This window comes from Physella acuta, unplaced genomic scaffold (genome assembly GCF_028476545.2).
Source record: "Physella acuta isolate Inbredline_101_S28 unplaced genomic scaffold, ASM2847654v3 ptg001806l, whole genome shotgun sequence".
In the NCBI taxonomy this organism is placed as follows: Eukaryota; Metazoa; Mollusca; class Gastropoda; family Physidae; genus Physella; species Physella acuta.
The window spans coordinates 34,994-55,400 of NW_026733316.1; the positions used below are offsets into that span (position 1 = coordinate 34,994).

Below are 20,407 nucleotides of genomic sequence, written 5' to 3' on the forward strand. Positions count from 1 at the left end.
TTTGAGCTCCAGTTATAATAAAGCTATTTCTATTTTAGAAATTGAGAAGAGCACTTTTGTTGTTTTATAGACGGGACTTTTAATGTAGGAGTTTCTAAATGATATATGTATGACAGATTCGTGAGCTACGGCGCGTTTAGACCTGACTATAACAAATGTCCTGTGTAAAATTATTGAAGATTTTTAGTTAGAAGTTCATTCGTTAATCTCGCGTGTAGATTAAATCAAGATGACTTGGTTAACCTTATTTTGTTGGGATTTCGTTAGTACGTATTTAGTAAATGATGAAAAATTAATTTAAAAAACAATAAGAATTGGTTTTAAAACCTTGAAACTTGAACAATATTTACAACCGTCATAGGTCACATCTGCAGGACATATGGGCAATCTAAACGGTGCGTGCGTATCTTGAGTTTATGATAGAATTGAATGTACATGTTTATAGTTTTGACGTAGAAGTAATCAAACAGCTCATTCTTTTGTCAATAAATTAATTAAACTGTACTCCTATAAAGATAAGTTGCATTCATGTTGTGAATAGAAATGAAGTTTTTAAATTGGTTATTCATCCAAGTTTGTGGAAAAAGAGACGTTTTTTGAAATTTTGTAGCTGAATATGAGGTTTAAAGTTTAGATAGTTAATGCTAACCCATTGAAATTGAGCTCAATAGGTGAGGTTTAGAGTTTAAACAGTTAATCCCAACTCAATGGAATTACATGGAGCTATAACTCGTCGTTCACTTTAAATACATATCGTTGACAGCCGTGTGATGAGCACTGTAGCAGTACTCTGTACAGTCAAGTACTCACTCAGTAGAGTAATGAAGTTTCTTAATACAGCACTTGAAAGTACTTTGTCTACAGCACATCTGCCACAGTAATGAAATTAACTGCTGCAAAACTGCCCTATCTACTACTGTCGTAGTACTCTGTATACAGCAGAGTACAATCATGAAACAGCTACAGTACTGGACAAGACAGTAATGTAATGAAATAGCTACAATACTGCACTAGATAGTAATGTAACGACATTGCACTACATATTGCTGTAATGAAGTGGCTACGATATTACACTAGATAGTACTAAAATGAAATAACTACAATATTGCATTAGATACTACTGTAGTAGTACTGTGTATAAAGCCGAGTACAGTAATGAAACAGCTACAATACTGCACTAGCTAGTAGCCTACTGTAGTCCTCTATACAGCCGAGTACAACAGCCGAGTACATTAATGAAACAGCTACAATACTGCACTAGGTAGTAGCCTACTATAGTACTCTACAGCCGAGTACAGTAATGAAACAGCTACAATACTGCACTAGCTAGTAGCCTACTATAGTCCTCTATACAGCCGAGTACAGCTTTAACATAACACGACACCATACAGGCCGTTGTAGTGTAACCAGCACGGGGTGGGGCGGGGTATACCTGTTATACCCAGGTCGATGATAAGTCCTACCGCCGAAACAAATTGGTACCCTGACCCCCACCCCCGGGAGACGCTAGGACACGGGCAATAAAATCAGCACAAAGACCTCGGGGGAGAAACACTACCGGGACCCTTGTGAATTAAAGCCATTTGCATTTCAATGGCGAACAGTTGTAAAACCATATGTGCTGTACGTTATATTTTCTGTTACATCCATCTATGTAGTTTATAGCTCAACGATCCGGTTAGTCTATGACATGGGTATTCCAGTGTTGGGGGAGGGGTGGGGAGGGGGGTAACGTTATCAGCATCTCTCGCCTATTTGCGAGACTGCCGGGCTATTCTTCCACCTGCTAAATTATGTAAATTGAATCGGACACACTAAGGGGATTTATAATGACGATGGGAACTTCCTAGTGCAAACCATTTCGTCTGGTTTTTTTTCTCTTATGAAAACATGGGCAGAGAGGGGGGGGGGGGCATGACATAGCTTAGAGGAAGAGAGGAGAGGAAGATTGTATGCACTAAAAACATACATTTTGTTTTTTTTCGACGTATCAAGTAGATTATACAGACTCAATACATTGTACATGCAACAAGGAAAGTTTTTTTTTTTTTTTAAATTACATTTCATAATTGAGACAAATGTAAAAACGGGTCCTAGAAAAATGCGCAAACGAAAACCTACGCAACTGGAAACTGCGCAAACAGAAAATACGTAAAAAAAAATAAATAAATCATATTAATACACTTTAAATTGTATGTTTAATTATGCTACAATTTACATGCCGTGATTCTTTGCTAATGTCTATAAATGTTCAGTTTAAAACAAACATGTCTTGCGCACTTTTTTGTGCTTAGTTTTCCGTTGCGCAATTTTCCGCTTCGCGTCTTTACGGTGACTGTAAAAACGTTTACAATAACAACCAATTATATTTGCATTCATCAACTTTTCCCGCTGGCGTCCTAGACAGATGGGTCAGATGAAATGTATCTGTTTCAATTACCTCGGCATACAGGGGAATAGTTTGACCAGCACTATGCTCAGACGCCTTAGTTCCCCTAACGAGAGTCGGGTACCCATCAGAGCTGAGTTGACTCAATGACGTCTTACAGACGAGTCTGGGATCCGAACTCGAGACTCGGAAAATAAATAAAAAAATTTTTTAAATATTTTATTTATAACAGTAATTTCTTTTTTTTTACGGCAACTCCGTCAACACCGATAATTATTTTTATAAAGTAAGTTTCTGCTAACTTTCACATGGAGTAACATTCCATTTTTGTACTGTAAGAAACGACTTCGTTTTTTTTTTTGCTTCAAGCTGGATGGCTGTAAGAAACAGATGCGCATTGCCCCGCCGCCTGCAGAAGATGATATGACGTCACGCAGGTAACAAAATATCTATTTTTCGCTCTCTGGTCGTGCCGTCTCCTTTGATTGCAGACGTCTGAGAGCAGCATGGCGGAGGTTTACGGCGTGGTAATGGCGGCATGCGCCAAAGTTATGAAATCCGCGCGAGAAAGTTGATGGCAGCTTTGAGGACGTGAAACATCAAAAAAAATTTTTTTTTAAATACTTGAGACACTTGGTTGTTTTGTTTTGGGATGTGAAAAAATAGAAAGGGGCTGTTATATTACGGGTGATGGGGGGGGGGGGGTGTGAAATGTGGAAAATAGAAGGGGACTGTTATATTAGGGATGATAGGAGGAGGAGGGGGTGAAAACGTAAAAAAATAGAAGGGGACTGTTATATTAGTGGTGATGGGGGAGAGGGAGAAACGTAAAAAAAATAGAAAAAATAGAAAGGGGACTGTTATATTAGGGTTGATGGGGGGGGGGGGGGAGAAACGTAAAAAATAGAAGGGGACTTATATTAGGGTTGATTGGGGGGGGGGGGGGGAAGAAAAGTAAAAAAATAGGACGGGACTGTTATACTAGGGTTGATGGGGGGGGGGGGAGAAAAGTAAAAAAATAGGACGGGACTGTTATACTAGGGTTGATGGGGGGGGGGGGGGCGAAAGTAAAAAAAATAGGACGGGACTGTTATACTAGGATTGATGGGGGGGGGGGGGGGGAGAAAAGTAAAAAAATAGGACGGGACTGTTATACTAGGGTTGATGGGGGGGGAGAAAAGTTTAAAAAATAGGACGGGACTGTTATACTAGGGTTGATGGGGAGGGGGTGAAAGAAAAAATAGAAGGGTGCTTATACGAGGGGTGCTGGCGGGGGGGGGGGGGGTGAAATGTGTAAAATAGGTGACTTTTATAATAGGGGTGATTTGGAGGGGGGGGGTGAAAAGTAAAAAAAAATGGCTACAGACACTTTATTTTTATTTAATTCATACGCCATTCACTACAAAATTAAAATACACATTAAAGTCTAGTTTCAATAAATAGCCGAATAAAATGGTTTTATAACTTGGATTAAGCTTGTTTTAAACATTAAAAATATGGTAAAGCGAAATTTGCTAGAAACAAAAAATCAAATGAAATACGAGCTAAGTTAAGTTAATTGTGTTAACTGTAAACGAAAAGGTATCTGATAGAAAATGAAAAATTGTTAGTTAGAAATCTCTTGCTAATTATTGAAGTTATTCCTTAACTAAAAGTTTTGTGTCTGCTATAGACTTCTATTATTGCTATGATGTGCTATGATGTAGATAGGCCGCTAGATCAGGCTTTTGGGTAGCGCAGACGACAAAAGCAGCTAAAACCAGCTTCATCAAAATGTTATCGGGGACTTTATTTTTTTTTAAACACACTTGAGGGACATATATTCAGACTTGAAACAAGTTTTTTTTTAAACCCACCGCTTCGCTTTGCTTCTAACCGCTCAAAAGAAATTTCCTGTTCTTGGCAAAATAAATTATGCCACGTATCCTTCATGAAAATTTAACCCCTCTATCCTATCGTTTAACCCCTAAAGCAACAAGAAAGATAACGAGATTAAATCAAAGCAATTATTTTTTTGTGTTGTTTTACAACGTCTATTATTTACCGCGGGTGCGACAGATTTAATTAGCGACAGCCGTGTTGACGAGATGTTCTATTTATAGCCCAGTACCCGCGACTGCGGAGTACCTCCGGCCGGAGTTGGCGGGAAATTTGTGCAGACTTTGAACGCACATCTGGTTCCCGTTCCCTTTGTACTACTCAAGCAGTTGAAAAGTTTCACCCCTGCCTCAAATCTGAACCCGTCCCATCATCCTCTATCAACCCCCTAAGCCCAACTCTTTCTTACCAAAAAGCGAGATCAAAGCTCCTCGCGCGTGCGCACTTGTCTTGCTTCCGTGTCACATGGTACACTGGGAGAGTCTGTGTGACGTTGACACTCTGGTCCGGATTTGTTTTGTGGTTTGAAAAATTGAGTCGGAACGAGAAGCAGATGAAGGAAAAGCTAACGAATTGGGAAGTGTTCGTACGCCATGGCCCCTTGCCTTCTGCCTGTGTCTATATGGGTGGCTTACGACGCTCATACGAAACTTCGCAGCCGTTTCTTGCTTTACTTTGACGGTTAATTATTGAAAGAAAAAAAAAGCTCAGCTGTGCGAATAGATTCTGAGACGAAATACCACCCGACTAAAGCCTTGAGAAAATAGTGATAAGGGTATTGAATATAAAACAAACAGAGGACTTGGTGTGGGGGCTTAGAGTGAAGGGTTGGCGTGAAGGGGTTGGCGTGAAGGGGTTGGAGTGAAGGTCGTGGTGTAAAGGACCCATGTTGTGCTACATGATCGCAGCTGGTGCAGCCCTCATCACGTGATTGATTTGAACTAAAGGATATCACGTGGTCTAAAGTAAACATGAATGAAAGTTTAAACGACCTACAAAGAGTTAATATTATGGCCTTGACCACACAAAGTTCTCCATAAAGACAATTTTTACCTTTATTTTAAACGAATTTCGCACAAAAAAACCCTCCCCCCTTTCAAGGTACACAGTATCCAAATAGCTTGTTTATAGTACGAGCCACCCGACTCCCTCCACCCCAGCGGCCTGTAGCCCTACCCAGCGGCCTGTAGCTCTACCCAGCGGCCTGTAGCCCTACCCAGCGGCCTGTAGCCCTACCCAGCGACCTGTAGCCCTACCCAGCAGCCTGTAGCCCTACCCAGCGGCCTGTAGCTCTACCCAGCGGCCTGTAGCCCTACCCAGCGACCTGTAGCCCTACCCAGCGACCTGTAGCCCTACCCAGCAGCCTGTAGCCCTACCCAGCGACCTGTAGCCCTACCCAGCAGCCTGTAGCCCTACCCAGCGACCTGTAGCCCTACCCAGCGACCTGTAGCCCTACCCAGCAACCCGGAGCTGACTCAGACATGACAGGTGCACTGTCTAATCGTTATGCATGCACCGACACAGCTAATTATAATTAAAAACACACTTATAATTAGTATCGTAACCCTTTTACATAACTGTTAGTTCACTAAAAATCGGAAAGAATACATTTCCATGTACTATATATATATATATATATATATATATATATATATATATATATATATATATATATATATATATATGTATGTATGTATGTATGTATGTATAGTATGAGCTACCATACAGCCCAACCAAAGATCATATATCTGATACTGTACCCTATAACTGGCTAAGCTAGGCCTGTAAATGTACATGCATTACAAACTAAGCTCATAATGAGCCCGACCCTGGGGTACACTTAATCCAGGATCTGCTTCACACTGGGAGAAAATCGCTTTCCATGTCGGGATTTACCAGGTGGGGGGGGGGGGGGGAGAGGGACGAAGGGGTGGGGCAGTAAGAAAAAAATCGTGGTGTCGCTCTTGTTTTGGTATAGGGGAGACGATAAATTGTTAACGATGTTCGTGCTACTGGGTGTCAACTATAGAACGAGGCGTAAATCATGAAGAGATCACAGAAAAATTAAATTCTCACAAGTTTATGTTACATAATTTGGCAGCCTACAATTTAATTTTTTTTTCAATTTTTTTGGAAATACTTGTTGTCAAAAAGTGCATACACCTTGTCTTTTGTGTGATACATCGCATTTAAAATGTGACATCGTTTTTTTTTTAATAATTTATTTCAAACAAAACAAAATATCTCATCCATCTTATATGTGTTGCTACTTAAACTTTGATGTAGAAGAAGTCTAATGAGTAAGCGGGGGGGGGGGGGGGTGTTCTGCTACTTGTGGGGACGACAAATCAGTCCAACGATAGCCAGGTGGATATACTTCCAGTGCTGGGTACTAATTAAAGCTGAGTGTACTAGGGGTCACCCTAAAACCTAGTGGTTTCACGATTCGCAGTTTTCATTAAAGACGAATTGTTTGCAGTATTGTGTATAGCATGCCTTTTAAAAAGAAATAATAGGCAGAATTAGTAAAATATAAAATTCATATTTTTATGGTGTTTTAAATATAACCTATATTATTACTAATAATACTACTACTACTATTTTATTATTTTTATTATTATTGATTTATTATCATTATTTTTTACTATTATTAATTTTTTATCATTATAAATTTATTATTTTATTATAAATTATTATTATTAATTCATTATGTTATTAGTTTAATATTACTATTATTAATTCATTGCATTACTAATTTATTATTATTATTAATTCATTATATAATTAATCTATTATTATTATTTGCTTATTTTTATTTTTATCATTATTTATTATTATTATTATTAGTTTAATATTTCGCTTTTAGACAGATTAAAATATTTAGGTGTGTGAGAGAAGCACTTTGTACATTCGCATCAGACGCTGTGTGAAACACACGGCCCAAGTTTAAAATGACTGTGTTTTTCTGCTTGCTTGAAGGCGTGCTCCCAGTTTTCGCTGTTTCATCCTTTCATTCATCGTCCCTCGTTATCTGAGATACCTGCGGTGATTATCGTCGGGTCTGTAGCCGAGCAGAAGTAAAAAGACATATTTTTCTCTCCCTTTTCCACTTCGTCTTTGCCGTGCAAAGATGGCGCTGGAAATAACTACAACAGAATGTATGAACTTCCGGCTCTTTCGGCGAGCTATGGCGGCCAGGGGGTATAACTAGGTACGAACTGTCATTCTGAATTCTCTCCCCTGTCGCGATCGGAAAGCCGATCTTTAGCGTCAAATGTGATGAACTAAAGATATGGTTAGATAAAGAAAAAAAAAGAAAAATATAATGTACAATATATTGTATTGTCTTTATAGAAAAATTAGATTAGATTATTAAAATGGACTGAATTCTCACGACAATAAGCGGCATAAAAAAGATGACAAGTGATATTTTAATTTTTATAATTTTTTTTTTTTTTATGAATAAAAAAAAAAGTAATGAGAAGCTACATAAAAAAAAATACAATTTTAAATCGAGATTTCAAAGAGATTGCTTCTGCTATGTGTAAACTGACTCCGCAATTATCTTCTTACACCTGAATTTGTTTCTTTGTGTGTGCGGACGTACAAGAGACGAATCTGTTTCAGCACAATAGGATGTAGGATTGACTTATCAGCTGACCCATGTACAGCACCCGACGAACCGAGAGCACGACACCCCGACTCCGTCGACCGGTTTTTAAATACAAAATAATATATTTTTTTTAATGTAGGAATCAAATTTGTAAAAAAAAAAAAACAAAAAAAAAACCGAAACAAAAAGAAAGAGAAAAATAAAAAATAAAAAATTAAACATACAAAATGCATGGTTTTTGAGAGATTAGTTTTGATCCTTGAAGGTAATACCGTCATTATGTTCTTACATGGGAACTTGTTTTTGTATGGATGGCGGGAATGAAAGAAAAGAAACAGTTAAAGTCTCTAGGATCTAGGACTTTTCGGTCGGCGTAGCAAAACTTTATTTGATACAACAGTCAAATATTGTTTTACGATTATGCAAATTAGATTTTTAAAAATTCAGCAGTTGTAATGCAATGTTTGGTGGATTTTTACGGTTTTTTTTTTTTTTTTTTTAAATCAGTAACAATTCTTGATTGGAATGTACTTTGTCAATTTAAAAATGTAGCAAACTTTGTGAACATTTACGTCAAAATGTGAACTCACATAGTCGATACGTTTGGGAACTGATGAGTTTTGGATCGGATGTATTGGGGAACTCGTATGTTCTAGAGATCGAGTGTTCTAGAACTCGTGTGTTCTGTAACGTGTGTGTTATACATATGTTCTAGAAATCGCATGTTCTAGAACTCATGTGTTCTATGTATGTTATAGAACTCGTGTGTTCTATGTATGTTCAAGAACTCGTGTGTTGTATGTATGTTCTAGAACTCGTGTGTTCTATGTATGTTTTAGAACTCGTGTGTTCTATGTATGTTATAGAACTCGTGTGTTCTATGTATGTTATAGAACTCGTGTGTTCTATGTATGTTCTAGAACTCGTGTGTTCTATGTATGTTCTAGAACTCGTGTGTTCTATGTATGTTCTGGAGGTCGTGTGTTCTAGAACTCATGTGTTATATGTATATTCTAGAACTCGTGTGTTATAGATCTCATGTGTTCTAGAACTTGTATATTCTAGAACTCGTGTGTTCTAGAACTTGTATATTCTAGAACTCATGTGTTCTGGAACTCGTGTGTTCTAGAACTTGTATATTCTAGAACTTGTATATTCTAGAACTCGTGTGTTCTAGAACTTGTATATTCTAGAACTTGTATATTCTAGAACTCGTGTGTTCTAGAACTTGTATATTCTAGAACTTGTATATTCTAGAACTCGTGTGTTCTAGAACTTGTATATTCTAGAACTTGTATATTCTAGAACTCGTGTGTTCTAGAACTTGTATATTCTAGAGCTCATGTTTTCTAGAACTCATGTGTTCTGGAACCCATGCTGAGGCCAAAAGAACACCCCCACACCCCCACACCCCAGCGCCGAAGGTCTGTTCCAATTACTCCAAGCCTCAAGTCGTGAAAGAAAAGCGTTTCGCGCATACGTCTGCGTCGACAGACAGATCATATCAGGGTTTGGTGTCAGGAAGCGCTTTTTAACATGCACGGCGCATGCGTCAGTTTGATACAGCAGCCCCAGCATGCCTTTGTGTTTTTCCATTTATTACATCACACATCTGTGCTGCAAAACTCATCAACGTGTTGCATAATTTTTCTGGGATGGTGCAGTTTTAATGCAGTCGATATCGGAACATTATATATATATATATATATATATATATATATATATATATATATATATATATATATATATATATATATATATATATATATATATATATATATATATATATATATATATATATATATATATATATATATATATACACGCACGTAATAATAAGAATTGAGTTGTGACGATTTTTACCGGTAGCTAAAAGTTATTAAGTTTAGGCTTAAATTAATTTGAATTAATTGTGCGATTTAATTATTAATTATTTCACGAATTATTTTAAAGCGATATCTTTGTGAACTGTATCCAACAAAGTAGTTATATCTCCGTTGCTACTTTAGAATACGTAAAAACGTGTTGGTAATGAAACAACAAGTCTGCGGCGTATTTAGGTTTGAGTCGTATTTTAACTCACTCAAAGTAGGGAGGATGGCACTAGGAAAAAAGGAGATGGTGGGGGGAGGGAGGTGGGGGGCAGGTAGGTGCATACATATATTATGTACATTTCATACAACTTGACATAACCTTAACATACTTAATACAAACTTCACTGTAACCGGTTGTTTAAGGCGGTTTTGATTATTAAATTAAATCATTAAAATCGGCAAAATGATTGGTTTACATCAGGTACACTTTTGTATAACCTGTAAAGAATACCTATATATCCTAGGGTAACCACCTCACCTGTCTATGAAGCTTAGGGTAACCACCTCACCTGTACCTATAAAGCCTAGGGTAACCACCTCACCAGTCTATAAAGCCTTGGGTAACCACCTCACCTGTCTATAAAGCCTAGGGTAACCACCTCACCTGTACCTATAAAGCCTAGGGTAACCACCTCACCTGTACATAAAGCTTAGGGTAACCACCTCACCTGTACCTATAAAGCCTAGGGTAACCACCTCACCTGTACCTATAACGCCTAGGTTAACCACCTCACCTGTACCTATAAAGCCTAGGGTTACCACCTCACCTGTCTATAAAGCCTAGGGTAACCACCTCACCTGTACCTATAAAGCCTAGGGTAACCACCTCACCTGTACCTTTAAAGCCTAGGGTAACCACCTCACCTGTACCTATAACGCCTAGGGTAACCACCTCACCTGTACCTATAAAGCCTAGGGTAACCACCTCACCTGTACCTATAAAGCCTAAGGTAACCACCTCACCTGTACCTATAAAGCCTAGGGTAACCACCTCACCTGTACCTATAAAGCCTAGGGTAACCACCTCACCTGTACCTATAACGCCTAGGTTAACCACCTCACCTGTACCTATAAAGCCTAGGGTAACCACCTCACCTGTACCTATAACGCCTAGGTTAACCACCTCACCTGTACCTATAAAGCCTAGGGTAACCACCTCACCTGTACCTATAAAGACTAGGGTAACCATCTCACCTGTACCTATAAAGCCTAGGGTAACCACATAACCTGTCTATAAAGCCTAGGGTAACCACCTCACCTGTACCTATAAAGCCTAGGGTAACCACCTCACCTGTACCTATAAAGCCTAGGGTAACCACCTCACCTGTACATAAAGCTTAGGGTAACCACCTCACCTGTACCTATAAAGACTAGGGTAACCATCTCACCTGTACCTATAAAGCCTAGGGTAACCACATAACCTGTCTATAAAGCCTAGGGTAACCACCTCACCTGTACCTATAAAGCCTAAGGTAACCACCTCACCTGTACCTATAAAGCCTAGGGTAACCACCTCACCTGTACCTATAAAGCCTAAGGTAACCACCTCACCTGTCTATAAAGCCTAGGGTAACCACCTCACCTGTACCTATAAAGCCTAAGGTAACCATCTCACCTGCCGACCGGCACGAAAGTTGTGACGATTCATCATGGCTTTCTTGGAGCCCTTGTCTTTTCCCTTCTTGTTTGTGAGCGTGGCGTCGGTGAACGTCTCCCCGAACAGCAGCCCAAACTGGACGTCGTCGCCACAACCTCCCCACTGCAACAGGTTTAGACAAGGTTTAGGGCAACATCTTTACAGGTTTAGACAAGGCTCATGTATAGTTTAGGACAGGACAGCTGGTTACTGTGTTGTCTAAAAACATCTGGCCAATAAGTTTTAAAAATAACTGGCCACAGTATTTTTAAATGACTTTTAATATATATATATATATATATATATATATATATATATATATATATATATATATATATATATATATATATATATATAATATATATTTTTATATTTTAGTATTTTTAATATATGGTCTAATAAAGGGAACAATATATTATTTAATAAAAAAAGGTACTTTATATTTTAATAATTCAACAACATATTTACTTAGCTGGCCACTGTACATTTACATAACTGGCCTTTATATTTAAAATTTAACTGGCAACTTTCGCTTTCAACTAAGATCCTGACCTTAAAAGTATCTGACGGTGATGTTGTTGGCAGGGCCCCACAGCTACACTTGGTGGTGACGCCTATGCTACAGGCCCGGGATATGGAATGGACAAGCGCAGACGACGAGATCCCGTACACATAGGCTTGTTCTCTTGTACCTGGTGGATGTAAGGGGTTCGTTGGTCAGTGAATCGTGGGAAATGTAATGGATTCATAGGGTCAGTGGAATATGGAAAATATAATGGGTTCATTTGGTCAGTGCAGTATGGGAAATATAATGGGATCAGTTACTTAATCGTAAAATTTGTAAAATGTAATGGGTATAGTTAATTAATTATCCATCGAAGTTTTGAAAATATAATAGGTACAGTTAATTAATTACACATTGTAGTTAGGAAAACTTAATAGGTACAGTTAAGTAATTATCCTTTGAAATTTGGAGAATTTAATGGGCATAATTATTAATGAGATGGATAGGTCATATTATGTTGGGGAAACGGGCAACTAGCATTGGCAGACAAGGCATATCATGGAATCCACAGAAAGTAGACCCAAAAACACATTGCGCTGAAATATTGTAAAACAACATTAAATTTGTGAAAAAGAAAGAATTGGAAAACTTAGCTAATGACAGAAAAACGTGAGATAATGTTGTAGATGACATGTTCTCCACTGGGTGATGCAAAAAGGCGATGGAGAAGAAGACATTTAATCAATCATTAAAATATGGAAAATATAATGAGGTGTATGAAATAATATGGGTATAGCAATGTCGTTGGAGCAATATTGGGAACAACAATGATGGGTCTACCCGAACTTTAACAAATGTGAAGATGTAGTTAACTTTAGGTCACAGAAGTTGCTTGCTTATAACGTGGCCATTTGCTACCCCTTCCCCCAAAGGCCATGGTCATATTATAGTGTGGCCACATGGCCATGTTTCACACGGGGGCCGCTAATATTCTCTGGCCAACTAGTTTTTGTCCAAAAGATTCGCACTCCCGTTGTAATGTTTCTTAGGCTCAATGCATGATACCAACACCCCAACACAAACACGACAAATTAACAATCAATGAACTGGCTCCTACATTCCAATCTGGCAAGTCGGTTATTCACCCACCAGATTAACAGAAATAAAATGTATCAGATAGAAAGCAGCCTGGCCAGATACAGCGTCGGTCATTTAAATGCCAAACCGATTTCACTGTAGAGCGCGGAGTAAGGAAACAATGGGCGACTCAAATTTCGGCCTAGGTTCAAGGTCTCGCAATGGAAGGTCCCAACTTGTTCTATGTAAGATTTTTAAACAATATTTTATTTTTTGTTTGTTTGTGGAAATTTGGAACATCTCATATTTTGTAGAGACTTGGGTACACATCTTACGTTTTCTGAGACATTTGATATAGTTCAGTAGGCTACACATTACACTTTTCTGAGAATTTGATATAGGTTAGTAGGCTACACATTACACTTTTCTGAGAATTTGGTATAGGCTAGTAGGCTATATATTACATTTTTCTGAGAATTTGATATAGGTTAGTAGGCTACACATTACACTTTTCTGAGACTTTGATATAGGTTAGTAGGCTAAAAATTACACTTTTCTGAGGCTTTGATACATATGCTACTTTTGAAAAGTGTTACGTGCTAAAAATGTGTTCTTTGTTAGCATTTTGTTCTTGGTTGACATTTGTTCTAGACATTTTTTCTAGGTATTTGTTCCAGATTTTTGTTCTGTGCTAGACATTTGTTCTAGTCATTTGTTCTAGATATTTGTTCCAGACATTTGTTCTAGATATTTGTTCTATGCTAGACATTTGTTCTTTGACAGAAATAATTGTCAACTCTCTGTACCTAGCCGTACAGATCAAGACGACAAACATCAGCGTAGAATACACTTACGTTGAGATTATGTCTATGGCTCTTACAACATATATAATGTTATGTGAAGTACTTCCAACCCAATATATGTAGTGTTATGTGAAGTGCGCCTATCCCCTATCCTGTATTTTTAGCTACTGTACTGTTTATCAGAAGAGGTACGGCAATTCACATCTGAACGTAAAGTATTAAAAAAAAAACCAGCGACGAGATACGAAAGAAATGGAGTAATTAGGTTTGTTTTTTTTGTCTATACATTTGGTTTGTTATAGTTTGGCAAATGTTAATTTTTTTCTCTTGATTGTTTTTAAGCGTGGGAGTGTAGATTAGAGACGGCATTTGACAAATTTAGACCTGACTTGTAGGAAAACATAGCGAGGAATTTCAAGAAAAATAAATTTAAAAATGAAGGAAAACAAAGAAGAATGGAAAATAATGGGAGGAGAGGGGGGGGGGGGAAGGGGAGAAAGGGGAATTCCCACGTCTTTCAACTAAAAAGTTTTTCATTAACTGATCGAGGCGGGGCTAGATTGTGGTAACTTGGTGTGTGTGTGTGGGGGGGGGGGGTGGCTATTTCGTCAGTAATCGGTGGGGGGGGGGGGGGAGGTAGCTATTTCGTCAGTAATCGTAACATTCCAACGTGTCGTGGGCGGCGTCAACACAAATAAAAACGTGTCGAAAAGGCTACACACCTGTGTGTGTGTGGGGGGGGGGGGTCATGCTCTTCCGTTTTAGACCTGACCGTTCCTGTGGCAGGTAAAGTAGAGTTTGTATGTTGTTTTGACCATATGTGGTCAGTACTCGTATGGTCAGCATCATGTGTGGTCAACATTGTGTTTGATCAACATCTTGAGGTCAGTATCATATGTGGTCAACATCATATGTGGTCAACATCTTGAGGTCAACATCATACGTGGTCAATATCTTGAGATCAACATTATGTGTGGTCAACATCATGTGTGGTCAACATCTTGAGGTCAACATCTTGAGGTCAACATCTTGTGTGGTCAACATCTTGTGTGGTCAACATCTTGGGGTCAACATCGTGAGGTAGACATTATGTGTGGTCAACATTATGTGTGGTCAACATCATGTGTGGTCAACATCTTGAGGTCAACATCTTGAGGTCAACATCTTGTGTGGTCAACATCATGTGTGGTCAACATCGTGAGGTCGAGTCTTTTTCGGGCAAGCAGTCGTGTGCACCTCCACACACCCACTCCGTCCAACAGTTTGTATAATTTCTAACATTAAAACGCTAATCACTTCCGTTATTTCTGTTTAAAAACATGAGCTAGACGCAAGCCAAGTGTGGTTTATTAACTGGACACCAATCCCTCTGACCGTCCACACGAATCCATCTGACTGTCCACGCGAATTCGTGTGACCGTCGACACGAATCCATCTGACCGTCCACACGAATTCATCTGACAGTCCACACGAATTCATCTGACCGTCCACACGAATCCATCTGACCGTCCACACGAATCCATCTGACCGTCCACACTAATCCATCTGACCGTCCACACTAATCCATCTGACCGTCCACACGAATCCATCTGACCGTCCACACGAATCCATCTGACCGTCCACACGAATCCGTCTGACCGTCCACACGAATTCATCTGACCGTCCACACGAATTCATCTGACCGTCCACACGAATTCATCTGACCGTCCACATGAATCCATCTGACCGTCCACACGAATCCATCTGACCGTCCACACGAATCCATCTGACCGTCCACACGAATCCATCTGACCGTCCACACGAATCCATCTGACCGTCCACACGAATTCATCTGACCGTCCACACGAATCCATCAGACCGTCCACACGAATCCATCTGACCGTCCACACGAATTTGTGTGACCGTCCACACGAATTCATCTGACCGTCCACACGAATCCATCTGACCGTCCACACGAATCCATCTGACCGTCCACATGAATCCACCTGACCGTCCACACGAATTCATCTGACCGTCCACACGAATCCATCTGACCGTCCACACGAATCCATCTGACCGTCCACATGAATCCACCTGACCGTCCACACGAATCCATCTGACCGTCCTCACGAATCCATCTGACTGTCCACACGAATCCATCTGACCGTCCACACTAATCCATCTGACCGTCCACACTAATCCATCTGACCGTCCACACGAATTTGTGTGACCGTCCACACGAATCCATCTGACCGTCCACACGAATCCATCTGACCGTCCACGCCAATCCATCAGACCGTCCACACGAATCCATCTGACCGTCCACACGAATCCACCTGACCGTCCACACGAATCCATCTGACCGTCCACACGAATTCATCTGACCGTCCACACGAATCCATCTGACCGTCCACACGAATCCATCTGACCGTCCACACAAATCCATTTGACCGTCCACGCCAATCCATCTGACCGTCCACACGAATTCATCTGACCGTCCACACGAATCCCTCTGACCGTCCACACGAATCCATCTGACCGTCCACACGAATCTATCTGACCGTCCACACGAATCCATCTGACCGTCCACACGAATCCATCTGACCGTCCACACGAATTCATCTGACCGTCCACACGAATCCATCTGACCGTCCACACGAATCCATCTGACCGTCCACACGAATTCATCTGACCGTCCACACGAATCCCTCTGACCGTCCACACGAATCCATCTGACCGTCCACACGAATCCATCTGACCGTCCACACGAATCCATCTGACCGTCCACATGAATCCACCTGACCGTCCACACGAATCCATCTGACCGTCCACACGATGAAAAATGGCGTCAACTTGTTTACTTCCGGAATTGATGTCAACTTTCTTTCATAGTTTTTAGTGTTTTTATTCACTATTTAATCCAAAAAAATCTAAGGGAAGTACTACTCATCCATTAGGGTTGAGAATGTAGTTTAGTACTAATTTACTAGCCGGTTCTTATTGTGATATTTTAAGTTTTTATTTTATTGTCTCATCCATTGTTAAAATGTAAACCGGATATCTATATTCTTAGTTGTTGTAGATCTACTGATGATTCGTTTTCTTTTTCATCTATTTCTACTGATGTCAGCATGATATTTTAATTTTACTGGTGAGTGAAAATGTTAGGGACTGGTGTTGTCACCAGAAGCAGCAGAGCTAAGAAGTATCGTTTAAATAAAGAAAAAGCGATATCAAAAAAGATTGCTAACATTTGTGCAGCGGATGATATTCATTTTCAAAAGAAAGATGGAGGACAATGCGTTATCATTGCCTTTAGAAACTCAATTAGCTATGAAAAAGTAAAAAGAATCTTCAAAACAAAATATGCTGGTGTTGTTGAGGAAAGAAGGGATGATGATGGCGCCAATGTTGAAGATAATTATAAATTACCAGGGCTGTCTGTCCATCTGTACCACACGAATAACAAAATTATGGTACAGGGAAAATCTAACGTTGTGTCTGTTTGGGTGGATTCGGAATTTTGCTGTATTCTAAATAATCTAATTACAACAGACAAAGCTGTCGACATGCCTCTACCCATGTCGCCGCCACTATCACTGTCACCACCACCTTCACTGTCCCCACCCAGAGTATTGGAGCTACCCATGTCACCGCCCTTGATTATGTCCGCTTCCAACAGTGTCAATCAATGTGCAGAGGATACGATCAATACCAATCCGTTAGATTGTGTAACACCTATAAATAACTATACATTTTCATCAAACCTATCTCAACCAACTGATTTGCTTAGTCCAAAAATATCATTTCTTCAAACCACACAACTGGATAATAACTTAAGATCGTTTATTCTTAATGAGATCACCTGTGTTAAAAAAGCTCTTAAAGCGGAGAAATTGCAGTTTAACAGCCAACTAGAACAACTCCGAGTCGAAAACGCTGTCTTAAGAGACGAAGTCAAGAGACTATCTAATGAAGTGCATAGCTGCAAAGATATACACGTTAACCTTAAGAAGCGTTTGATTGATCAAGAAAATATTTCTGCGTCACTAAAGAAACTCCTCACAACCAAGAATCCCTCTTGCAGCACAATATCCAACTCAACATGTGAGGATAATCAACAACTAATAAATGAAACAAAAATCACATCGGCAGGCATCATGCAAGAAGCTCCGTTCCCAATCCCTGTTAAAATTACACAACGTGATGACAGAGCGCGAATCAAACCATCGGAACATTCGAGTCCCAGCACCCTGCAACGACCACGAACTAAAAGCAATTCTACACAATACAGCGTCCCAACGGTCAAGGCTGTTCATGTCCCTGTTGTCCAACGCTCTACTCACTATGCCACTAATAGAGATAGCACACAACATGTCGCCGCCCCCTACACCAACCTAACAACGAAACACCATTTGATCCTTGGTGACTCTACACTTAAAGGTCTCCATCCTGATATAATGGCCACGGATCATTACGAGCGTGTATCGGTAATAGCGCTGCCTGGGGCAAATTTTGAAAAAATTAGGGACGTTATTAGTAGCCGATCACGTGACTCTAATACCACAACTGTAACCTTACATTGTGGTGTCAACGACAGTCTATCAAACGTCAGACTGTCACAAGCTAATATGCTAGAAATTGTGAGAAGTATCACTCATAAATTTCCCAACGCAACAATCCGATTTTCATCCATCGTACCCCCATGTCGGGGCAAGGGTAGGCAGTTGATAGATATAAATAATAGATGTTTACAGTCTTTCTGCATTAGTTATAAATACTGTTTTATAAACAATACACCTTTTTTCACTGCGAAGTCAGGTGCCCCGAGACAACGCTTGTACAGTGACAGTATTCATTTGACTAAAATTGGAAGCAGCATTCTCGCTAAAAACATAAAGTATCCCCAAAGAGCCGTCAGCTTAACAGATAAAGACCATGTGCAACTTTCAAACGTAAAAGGTACAAGGTCTGATTTGGTTTCGACTGTTGATTGGCTTCCAACAATATCTTCAGATCAATTGAACTCTAGCCCAGGCTTACATCACTTAATGGGCTTTAGCCCTTTGTTGCTTCATCAAGCTCTAATGTTGTCGCTTAAGCGCCTTCCTGGAACCTAACTTTTTTCACTTACTATTTACTAGTTTAGCTCACTGTACTATTTTAATTATAATACATACTGATACTATTGTACATTTATATAGCAATATTTATATATATATGTATATATTTATATATATATTTATATATAGGTATTTATTTTGAGAGAGAGAGAGAGAGTGAGAGAGAGAGAGAGAGAGAGAAAGAGAGAGAAAGAGAGATAGATAATAAGGCAGTGTGAAGAGCAGCGAGTGTTTGTTTATTGGATGACAAAGCGTGTAATTGTAAGACAATTATATTGATTCTGTTTAATTAGTTCATTATATTGATTTTTGTTTATAACATCTCTTATTCATTGATTTTTTATTATCTTTATGCATTGTCTATTTTCATCATCCTGGCCCTCACAAAGTGGGCTAAAATTGGGCCATTTAAATATTTTCCACATACTTAATAAACACCATGAAGTTCTAAAAATTTTAAACAATTCCAACAATCCTTTCCATATCTGGGGTTTCTCTGAAACTCGATTACAATCTTTTATAAACGATGTTGAGATATCCGTCTCTGATTATAACCTAATACGCCGAGACCCATCCTTACACAAAGAAACTGGCCTTTGTGTCTATGTCCACTCCTCAATTCGTTTCAAGTACAGGAAGGATCTGTCAACGGACAATATAGAATGTATTTGGATTGAACTCGAAAAAAGCAAACACCATCCGGCAATTTTAATTTGCTTCCTTTATAGAAATCCCTGTGAAAACATGGATTGGTATGATCGTTTTTGCTCCATGATGGATACCGTTTTATCTACTAACAATGAATATATCATATTGGGAGATTTTAATATAAATTTATTAAAACCTCAAGGATATTGGCAAGATATTATTGATTCTTTGAATCTAAAACAATTTGTGCACACGGCTACCAGGGTAAATGATAAATCAAGTACAATAATTGACCACATATACGCATCACCTGACTGCAACCTAATAGAGGTATGTGTCCCCTCTTGTGGTGTTAGTGACCACTTCCCTGTTTGTTGTACTTTTTCGACAAAAAGATTATGTGTACCTTCGCGGCAACACATAACTATAAGTTATCGCTCTTTTAGAAAATTTAATGAAAATCTTTTTCTTTCGGATTTATTGGCTGCCCCCTTCTGCAATGTATACAATTATAATTGTCCCGATCTTGCCATTTCTGAATGGCTGCGTATTTTCTATACTATATATGACAAACATATTCCTAAAATCTCTAAAAGGGTTAAGACTACATACAAACCTTCTTGGTTTAACAACAATATCGAATCTGCAATTAATAAAAGAGACTGGCTTAAACGTTATGGAACTTCTGAGGACTTCTGTAGGCAGCGAAATTATGTCAAACTGCTCGTGCGTAGGTCGAAGAAGGAGTATTTTTATAAGCTGCTATCAGGCAAACCTAATTCCAAATCTATCTGGACTGCTATAAATCAAATAATTAGAAAAAAACGCACATGTAATACAGCTGGACATTGCCAGATATCTGCTGATGACTTTAACAATCAT

At 39.2% G+C, this 20,407-nt stretch overlaps 1 protein-coding gene across 1 annotated transcript in view; it reads right to left on the bottom strand.

Moving 5' to 3' along the window:
- The window catches only part of LOC131930575 (protein Wnt-11b-2), a 73,307-nt gene that overhangs the window by 16,070 nt on the left and 36,830 nt on the right, over nt 1-20,407 (bottom strand). Inside the window, exons 3-4 of the mRNA XM_059287116.1 lie at nt 11,943-12,082; nt 11,370-11,513 (exon numbers count right to left, since the gene is read on the bottom strand). Of these exons, the coding sequence (XP_059143099.1) occupies nt 11,370-11,513; nt 11,943-12,082 (284 nt within the window). The remainder of the gene's footprint in view (nt 1-11,369; nt 11,514-11,942; nt 12,083-20,407) is intronic.